Source organism: Ptychodera flava, chromosome 19 (genome assembly GCF_041260155.1).
Source record: "Ptychodera flava strain L36383 chromosome 19, AS_Pfla_20210202, whole genome shotgun sequence".
NCBI classification, from domain to species: domain Eukaryota; kingdom Metazoa; phylum Hemichordata; class Enteropneusta; family Ptychoderidae; genus Ptychodera; species Ptychodera flava.
The window spans coordinates 7,708,161-7,718,546 of NC_091946.1; the positions used below are offsets into that span (position 1 = coordinate 7,708,161).

General features: G+C 38.6%; 1 protein-coding gene across 1 annotated transcript; it reads right to left on the reverse strand.

Moving 5' to 3' along the window:
- Positions 1-2,198: 2,198 nt before the first annotated feature.
- LOC139118474 (C-signal-like) lies at positions 2,199-9,234 on the reverse strand. The gene is made up of 5 exons (XM_070681767.1): positions 9,012-9,234; positions 7,093-7,144; positions 5,833-6,023; positions 5,283-5,432; positions 2,199-3,244 (listed from the first exon to the last, which is right to left on the reverse strand). The coding sequence occupies exons 1-5, from the start codon at positions 9,150-9,152 to the stop codon at positions 3,020-3,022; spliced, it is 759 nt and encodes a 252-aa protein (XP_070537868.1). The 5' UTR covers positions 9,153-9,234; the 3' UTR covers positions 2,199-3,019.
- Between the last annotated feature and the right edge of the window lie 1,152 nt (positions 9,235-10,386).

The window sequence follows — 10,386 nt, forward strand, 5'->3', positions numbered from 1 at the left end:
TGGTGATGAAACTACCAAACCAGCCCCAGCTTGTCTACGTTAACTTCCAATACGGCCTACATGTACTTGAGAAAAATTGCGTAAATAATGAACAATGTTGCAGTAACCCTCTGAGTAAATACTACGATGTGCCGTCCATTAATATGCCGGATGCTGTGTGCGATCTCATCCTTAGCAACAGGGCAGACGATCTAGTGGGACCTGACAACGCCCATCCAAGTCGAAAAGCACATGCTATGATGTCGATATTTCTCATCCGGTTACTAAAGGATGCGATCTTTGAAGCTATAGAACATTCGCTTCAAACTGTGGCGGCGGATTGTGATTCCGATCCACGTAAACTTCGGAGTCCAAACATCCAAAGCAGAAAACTTCCAAAACCCTTATTCAACGAGACACGCATAACCCATACACAATGCCGCTCGACAACACGCTCGCCGTCTGGTAACAAAAACGAACTGGTTCCTTCTCACAGTGGAAATTGGAGTCTGACCAAGGAAAATTGGGCACGAGGGCGCCTGGACACAAAAACCTTTTGGCTTTCACAGCCAGACAGCGTCATAGAATTTCGATTCAATGTCAAGCCTTACAAAAATTTTACGAGTAACCTAATTGTGGTTACCATGGGATGCAAAGAATGCGGCTTTGCATTTCTGACACTCGACAAGAACAGTATGTACTGCATAAATTCGCAATACAGATATCACACATGCCGGCTTCACCTTGTGAAGAGTGGCTTACAACCCGGCCATCACCTCCTGACGGTACTTTCGCGAGACAAACCCGTTCGGTTTGTTGCTATAATAACCTCCTATGATGACGCCCAATACAATTTCCCAAACTATAAGCCCGTTTTTCCATCTTGTGTATTTGACGCAAAGACTGTCCGGAGTCCAAAAGAGTGTTGGCTTACAGACTTTGAATATTAATTATGGTAATTTGTTTATGTTATTTGTTACCATTTTCAATTTAAGAAATAGCAATACATGCTCAAGTGTTGACGAAAGATACGTCATATGTTGCATATACGGGACAAACGATTAGATCCTCGAAGAGACGAGACTGAAATGCAATGCTTTTGGCCTTCCGGAATTTTGAAAACTTTTTTGCCGATTTTGCACAATTTGCCTACTTTTTCACAAAATTTACGCTTTTAAGAAAGTAGTTAGCAGTATAATTTTTTGTGCAGTTTTCCCGCTGTGAGTCCCTCCCTTTCAAAGATCCAATGGTTATTGTCTTGCCAAAAAGACAATAGTACTTTTACTCTCAGGAGTCATGCTACAATACAATCCATACTTCGCTTCGTGAACTCTGCCACTGACGCTAGGGCAGAACAGTATAGGAGTATTTGTGTTAATGTATGACTGTTTGTGCCCTCTCTAGACAAATAATCAGTTTGATAGATGACGAAAATGAAGTATTGAGAATTAATGTGAAAACACATCAAATGTGATTATACTTTTGTGTTAATAGCTTGCATTGATTTTATAACCAGGAGAATGGAATTATCCGGTGTTTCCAGCATAGCGCATTCATTGTCTTGTTTCCTTCTGTATTGTGACTACTCTAAAGAGTGGGCTATCTTGAAATGTGACTTATCATATTTATCTGTTTATCGTGATTGGCTGAGACTGTACGGCCGACCATTAGATTGTAGGAGGGGATGGTCACGAATGGGAAGAAATCTGCAGAGTATTTTTATCAACATTTTTGATAACATGCTGATTTTTTTAAATAATATTAAGATCACTCTGGACAGAATTGCGTAACTATCTGGCCAGAAGTTGTCGGATGTCACCGCTGAAAATATTCATGTCCTTCTAAACAGCTTAAACACTGACAACACCAACAACGAAAAAAGCCAGCGAAAGCAACATTATCTGGGGCTTGTCTCCGTGTTCAACCTTCAACTACATTGTGCAAATTGAGCGTCCCCATCACACCTTTCTATTTATAGTTACCCGAACTTCACCAAGGTGAGAACCCATCATTGCATCATGCATCATGAAAGTTGTTTTCATAAATATGATTGAGATCGCTGCTAAAGTACAATTATTTCTTTGGGCGAAGGAAAATACGTCTGTTCAACGCGCCTGACTGACCCAGATTTTGTCCATTTCACAATTTTCTTCCCCTTACACGCACAATCATATCTCCAAACTTAAACCTGCGCATAAAAAGAACAACATATACTAAAGTATATTTTGGTACAAATTAGTATTCAATATAAGGAGGGGTAATTAATTAAACGTTTCGCAATTGAACTCTGAAAAGAAATGCAAGAAAAAGATCAGTGTTACAGAAATGATAGAATATAGGATAAATTTCATAACATCAATTCTTCAGTTAGTCCATCAGCATATGGGTTCAATGTATTTTATAAGCTGTATATGTACCTGTCTTGCTTTGTAGGAAGTTTACAGTTTAAATGATCTCAGGAGAGGCAATATGACCATCAATAATCATTGATTCTAAAAATTCCATAGTGTCAAAAACTAGATTAAACCCTAGGAGATGGATTCGTTTACACTGAGTACACTGAGTAAAATTCATCAAAGATATCTTGGAAGCAATATCGCCCTCATTCAGACTAGCCCCAGTCGCTCGGCTTTTCTCAGCAGCAAGTTTCTGGCTAACTAGCGTTTGTGGGAAATGTCTGTTCTCGAAAATATTCAAGCTAAATAGGAAAAATAAACTGACAGATTCTTACAGCAAATCTGCAAACTAAAATACATCCAGAACTACTACTGTAATCACTTAACGGCAAGCTATATACCTTCGAAGAATTCTAATCCATTCGTCTCTTAAACTTGAACAAGACATTTATCCGTAAATTTGACCAGTTCACAACCGAAGATTATATATCGTGAACTGGAAATTAAAATCTCAAAAGTAACCAGGCAAATCATAAATACACTGCACAATATGCCTTTCATGCCAGGAAGACCTCGTCAGCATCATTTTTCATATTCTAGTCTACATATTTGCATTTGAACCGACTCGCGAGACCACGCCAGTCTCACCAGGGTATCGGCTCTCCTTTGTAATCGTAAAAATATCCATTGTGTTCATTGTGTCTTGTTGCCATGACAGTGATTAAACCTTGAACGCTTTCTTGCGGTGATATTAGGGCATTCTTTCCTCCCATAATGGTCTTTACCCATCCTGGATGCAACGATACGGACAAGATATTGTCCGACTTCAGCTCGATGCTCAAGTTCTTGGTCACCATGTTCAAAGCCACCTGTTGAATGTAACGAATATTTTATATGTGTGATATCAGGACAAAACAGAAGAAACAAGACAACTAATTCACTTCCGGTTCGGGTGAAAATAGTTCGGGCCTTAAAGTTTTGACACCTGCATGGATGCTTATTTGGTTTGAACTTTAATTTGAACTATTTTTTGCCTGCTTGAATCAAAATGCTGTGAATGATGGCTGTAGCGTTCTGTGGTAATATAAGGAGTTATATGGCCCATGTAAATCATATCAGTGAGCCTGAATTTCAACAAGTACGCCACTGAGGGAGAGATTTTCATCGATCGCAAACTCGAAATTTCCGTGGACTTGCCCACACGAAAAATTCACCGGTAGTCAAGCTGGCATTGAGCTAACTCCTGTCAAGAGTATTTGTGCCGCTGAATGTTTTAAAGTAAGAAAATTGAACTCAATGCTACTATGGTGGCCTATGGGAAATTAAATATAGTGGTCTTGTGCCATAACACATAAAGAAGTGCACGATTTGGATGCTGCAGCCATGGAAGAGCCGTGTCAAGGTAGATTTACGCTATGGGCGTGATTTGCATGATAGTAGAGTTGTTCAGTGATATCAACATAATTCATATTGATTGAAAACAATTCAAAGGGACAAAGTCGATCGCTGTTTTTGAGGTTGTTGTTGATAGCATCCCTCATTTACACAGTGTGATGCTTTGTATTTCAACATCATTGTAAGGAGAAGAAAACTTATTTGACTTATGAAGTGCATTTTCCCTTTAATCACAATTGTATTTGACACACAGTTTGTAAGTAACTGTGTCCTATATATGTCGTTATTTATCCTTATATATATATATATATGAGAATGAGGAAAAATCTATAAAGGCAACAAGATAGTGGATAATATAATGGATAGTTTTGCCATAGACTGATGCCAAAGCCGGGGCTGTAATTCGTTGCGTTATCTTCGAGCTTAAGGGGGCGCTGCACCTTACATTGCATATTGTGCTCAAAAATCACTTTTCGCAAATAATCGTTCAATTTTAATTAATTTATTAACCCAAGTTTAAAATATTGGTCGGGTTCACCTGTTAGCTTGTCAGGCAGTAAAAGAAGTGTTAATTTATGCAAATGTATGCAAATCATTCAATTTCCTGGCTTCTTTTTCCTCCAAATTTCAAAATTTCACAATAATTTAACTCCACTCTGGCTACGTCAAATTTTCTGAAATTTTCACATTATGTTCTTTAAATACTACATAACAAAACGACTATTTTGTTTGGCAATAAAGTTCTTACATTTTGAATAAGAGGCATTGTAATTTCGCTTATCATGATTTAATCACTTTTTTGAGTGTCAGTCTTTCAACCCTTGCCATTTTAGAATGAGGATAGATAATGCAAAATAAAATAGTCTTTTTTTTCTACATATACTCTTCTTTCAAGTGAAATATTACATTTCAGAAAATAGTGTCAAGTTTTTGACTTAAATTAATTTGTATCATTAATACCAAAATTTAGCTTTTTTACTCCTATATTCTAGTAAACTATTGATACCAAACAAAAGTTTAGATTCTCTGCTTTTTGAAAATATATAGTATGAGGGAGTTTCCTTTCATCTTTGATGAGAAATATTGCTTTGAAAAAAAAACTGTGTTGGCAACATGCAGCTCAACCTTAATGATGTCACTATAAAAAGTCACGTCTGCGTTGATTGGCTACATACTGAATCATTATTAACGTCAGAGTACGTCATGGAAATTTGTAAGTGATGTAGTATGCATGTGGGCGTTGTATTGTTGGTGGGAAATAGAGTGTTTTGTGTGATATCAACAATGTGATATATAAAACTTTGACTGCATACAGTGTCGTGACGTACTTGGATTTCGTCGAACAAAAGCGTGACCACTGGATTTTCGGAAGATTTCAGTTTTCCTGATGTGATGTTCATCAGATGGACGAGAGAGTTGAATATTATTTCTTAACAGCTGAATTAGTGAAAATGTGAATGGTGACTTTACAGTAACACTATTCTGCAAGAGTGAATAAAGCAGCATGCTTACTTTAGAACATCTGTATCCTAAATTCCTGCCACTTCTATTGTCATCTAGGGAACCAACTTTACTTGAAAAATTGAAGATAGCGGCCCTTGATGCACTCATCGTGTCGCCGAGACCAAATTGGCTTGCTTTTCGAAGTAGGGGTAAAAATTTCTGAAAATATACAAGGAAGCCAGAGGTAAACTTTCTCTCAGAATGTTGTACCTTGAACAGACATTACAGGGTAAAAATTTCTGAAAATATACAAGGAAGCCAGAGGTAAACTTTCTCTCAGAATGTTGTACCTTGAACAGACATGCAATGTAATGTAATGTAATGTAATGTAATGTAATGTAATGTAATGTAATGTAATGTATGTATGTATGTATGTATGTATGTATGTATGTATGTATGTATGTATGTATGTATGTATGTATGTATGTATGTATGTATGTATGTATGTATGTATGTATGTATGTATGTATGTATGCATGCATGCATGCATGCATGTATGTACAGCACGCATTTATGAACAAAAATCAAAATAGGAGAAAACAGGTGTAGACGTAGTGACCTTGATAACCATGACTGGACCGATGCAGTTCACTTCAAAATGATGTCTCATGGTTTGTACGGTAACATCGTCAATGGATCCTTCGTTGTAATCAATGCCAGCAACATTGATTAGCAGATTTAGTCCACTCTCCAACAGGATTTCCTCTACCTTTACGGCGGCGCTGTCAATGCTGGAGACATCACTGACATCTGTAGAAAGAAAGATATGAAGTGTTGTACTCTGCCATTCTTTGGCAGTAACAGCACTGTGCAACGACCCCGTGTTTTGTAAACAGCACATTAGATTATTGTAAATGATGCATACGACAGTATTTCAGATGTAATCCTGTCTGCATAGATTTGATTTTGTAATTGAAAAAGTCGGCGAAAGCAACACTATCTGGAGCTTATCTCCACGCGTTGCCCCTATATCATAGTGTATGTTAATGCTGGTTCATGTGATTGTTGAAACTGAATATTAGTCCGGACTGGATTCCGTTTATCAACAATAACAGCATATATTAGACAAAATGCGTTCTGTTTATAATGCTAATGCTCGATATTTCAACGAAGTTGAAGAAGAAGAAGAAAATGTAGTTGTTTTCCATCAGGCATGATGAATGTTTTCAAAACCTACAAAAACTACAAGTTTTATTCCCTAGCCTTGTGCGTTTTTCCAATTATTTTGACCTAAATATACAGCACGTTGTGTTATTTGCTATGTTATGCTATATTATGTTTTCTTATCTTATGTTACGTTATGTTATCTTATCATATCTTATCTTATGCTGAATTGCTATGTTGTGCTGTGTTGTGTTGTGTTACATACACGATATGAGACCAAAAGGGTACAGATGCGCATGCGCAATTCCCAGCGGTACACCATGCGAGGTCGAATATATTCCCTTCCCTATTTATTACCTTCCGTAAGTAAATTTTCTTCGTTCTGTAATGATGCGTTTTCATTATTTTGCAAAAAGCAAATTTACCAATATATTCTCGACCGCGGGTCATCCGGGTACTTGCGGTTTTTTACGTCATTTTCGCGTCACAGCACCGTGAAGGGGTTCGGATTTTTCAACCACCAAAACAATATTCAAAGTTTCAATATACTTAAATGACATAACTTTAGTTCTGCTTTTTTCCACCCAGTTTCTGTATCATTCGCTCTTCTGTATCGTACTCTGATCTCTCATTCACCTCGCTCGTATGCGTTTCACCTACTGACGTCACTCCGCGGTCGAGCATAACAAATTACAACGACGACTGCAGTACTTACCCATCTTCAGCACCGTTACTGTTGGGTTTTCCCTGCCGACTCGCTGTAACTCCTTCAAATAGATACAGAAAGCTCAAATTCAAATTCTAGTTGGAATATTTAACCTTCTTTAGAAAAATGTGGCATATTGCTCTAATTGTAAACTTGTGTTATGAATAACGACCTTTGGTACCTTGAATATACCAATGAATGAAGAAATTTGAGACACTCCCTCCTTAAGCGTGAGTGCCTTCGTCATTACCGGGACACTAGCAAATGACGACCATACAGCTCATATTCTTTATACACTTCCGACTCCGAGTTGTAAGCTTACGGTACATAAATTTACCTTTGGGCCCAAAATTTACCGTAAATATTGAGATGTGCTTTTTGAAATTCGCATTAGACCGGACTACATTTTGTGTTGCAAGGTTTTTAACGCTTACTATACAAGCCTTGGGAAAAAGACATTAACGGCATGAGGGCCTAGAGGGCAAATTTTGCACGTGCATGAAAACAGGGTGTGTAGTACATTTGCAAATCGCCTAGTTCGGGACTCTGATTTTCCTTATTCCTTTAAAAGATTACATATATATCACAGTGAATAAGTAAAAACACCACTTTCTTGCAGTTACATGTTCTTGTCTCATGAAAACATTTGTCATACCTCACTGACTAAGCTCTATGTCGATATTAAAGCGAAGTTCACTAATTATACATAGGTCGGACTTTGTAATTTCACTGTGCCAATGAACACAAAACCTAATAGAGCTCTACCAGACTGCTAGAAAATAAAGCATTTCAGAAAGCCTTTGTTTCAAATCGGCACGAAAACATCATTTCAATGAAATGCAAATGCGGTAAGTAATACAGCAATAAATGAATCTTGGAAGTAACGATGGAAGTTTGAACGAGCTACATGTATGCCAGCACTGTGGAAAGGCAAGCTATCTGTAGCGTCGAGGTAGGCTGCGTCTATGCGGGTCATCAAAATGTCAACCCCTCCACGGATCGCCGTGGCGGGGTTGACATTTTGATGACCCGCATCGCGCAGCCTACCTCTCCATAGATACCTGCCTTTCCGTAGCCACATGTATGCCGGCAATAAAATCTGCGAGAAAACCATTTAAACAGTTGAGCCTTCATAATGAATGTGACACAATTAAACGAAAAATGCCCTCTCTCGTTGAAGACTACCTGAAAGCAATCAATCCATTCAAAATGGAGGATTGAAATGCCAGCAAAATTCAGGCTCATTCAGATAATTATTTTGGCCTGATGATATGTATGTCGTGTAGGTTTTAAGACAAACAATAACATTGATACATTCGGTTTTTGAGCATACAAGTTTGCTTGTAGAACACTCCTAATATGCTTGATAAGTGCATTGGCCATTTTCATGACATCGGCATTACATTATTATATCCTGATATCTGGCTGGTCGCAGACGACGACGCAGAAGTAGTTTCGTCATTTGCTCGCTTGATCTGGTGTACAACTACCTGGGATATAAACCAAGTGAAAGTAGTGACGGTAAATTTATCGCCATCTACAATGTTTATTATGTTTGAGCAATTTGGCGACACGGTGGTACTAACCCTATCCTGGTTTCATACCACCTCGATCCCTTTTAATTTCGACGACTCCGACTTTTGGCGACCTTTGTAACTTTGATCCGAAATTAGGTCAAGGCTTTCATTTCAGTTCCCTTTCGTTAGCCTTAAAATACACAGTCGCAGTTAAGTCGACCGTTGTAAGTTAAACAAGGTCTAAATTGGATTCGCAAGGTAATGCCATTCTACTCCAATGCCCTTTCTATGCACTCGTAATCCTATGACCTTGACAGCGTTTGTGGGCACATGGCTGACCAATTAATACTCATACCCGTCCCCTTTTCATACCAGAAATGGACCCCAACAAGCTTTACACTGTACACTCACAGCTGATGTCTCAGGGGACAGTCCGCATGCAAATAGGTGGACTGGTGGATTAGGCAGGCTCAGAAACTGTTTCACCATTTCGAGGCCGATGCCTCTATCTGTTCCTGTGATCAACACGGACTTTGCTTTCATCTGATCCATAGCTGATACCGGGAAAGATGACGTTGCGGAAGGTCAGGTGAAATAGCTTATCTACACTCACGCATGCGCATGTAACCTTTGGACTGCTAGATCTGTTGTTGACGTCTAGACCTTGGGAGGGGGGGGGGGTGGTCACAATGAAATTGTGAAAATTTTTTACTATTGTAAATTCTGAAAATTTTTTTTTCCAATTGAGATTAGCTGTGCAAATTTTTTTTTCAGAGTAAATTTTCAGATTTAAATTTTTTTTTCTTTCGTCACTGTCTGAAGATAAAGACAGCAAACATGTGGTGCCAAGCACCACAAGCGGCCACGCAAGCGGTCACTGGAAGAGGTCAGGAGAGGGGTGTCCCCCTGCTGCTGTTGGGGCTTTTGAAAAATAGAGATTAAAATGGTGTTATTTGGTGGCACTTGGGGAGTATTTTTGCCGGGGGAGGTCAGGAGGGGGTGTCCCCCTCCTGCCGTTGGAGCTTTTGAAAAATAGAGATTAAAATGGTGTTATTTGGTGGCACTTGGGGAGTATTTTTGCCGGGGGAGGTCAGGAGGGGGTGTCCCCTCCTGCCGTTGGAGCTTTTGAAAAATAGAGATTAAAATAGTGTTATTTGGTGGCACTTGGGGAGTATTTTTGCCGGGGGGAGGTCAGGAGGGGGACCCGTTGGAGCTTTTGAAAAATAGAGATTAAAATGGTGTTATTTGGTGGCACTTTGGGAGCATTTTTTTCGGATTACACATCTTCCTCTGAAACATGGTCTTCTTGCTCCTCAGTAGCTTCCTATAGTTTTGAAAATTGACTATTTTGGTTTCCTGGCTTCCCTTTCTACTGCGTGGGGAAATGCCTACATTCACCCCACCAAACATCATGCATATCTCATGATTTACAATTGATTTTGACAAGCTGAAAAGCTAAAATAAGCTAAATAATATAGTGAAATTTGCATATTTGTGTTTTTAGAGCAATTGTTGCCCTTTTTTGATCAAAACATCTATTTCTCTGTAGCAGCATGTCCAAATTGATTGGATGTGTATAGATGTGTTGAAATTTCAATATTTGTCTTTTGGGCAATTTATGCCATATATGGTCAAAAAATCTGTATTCTCTGAAAGGGCTTGTCCAATTTCTTTGAAATTTGCTACACAAAAACAATTAACCATGCAGATTTATTCAGTATTTGCTTTGAGAAACTTTCAAAGTTCAACCCTTTTATGTGTTTTTGTGTTGGGATTTGTTGGATAG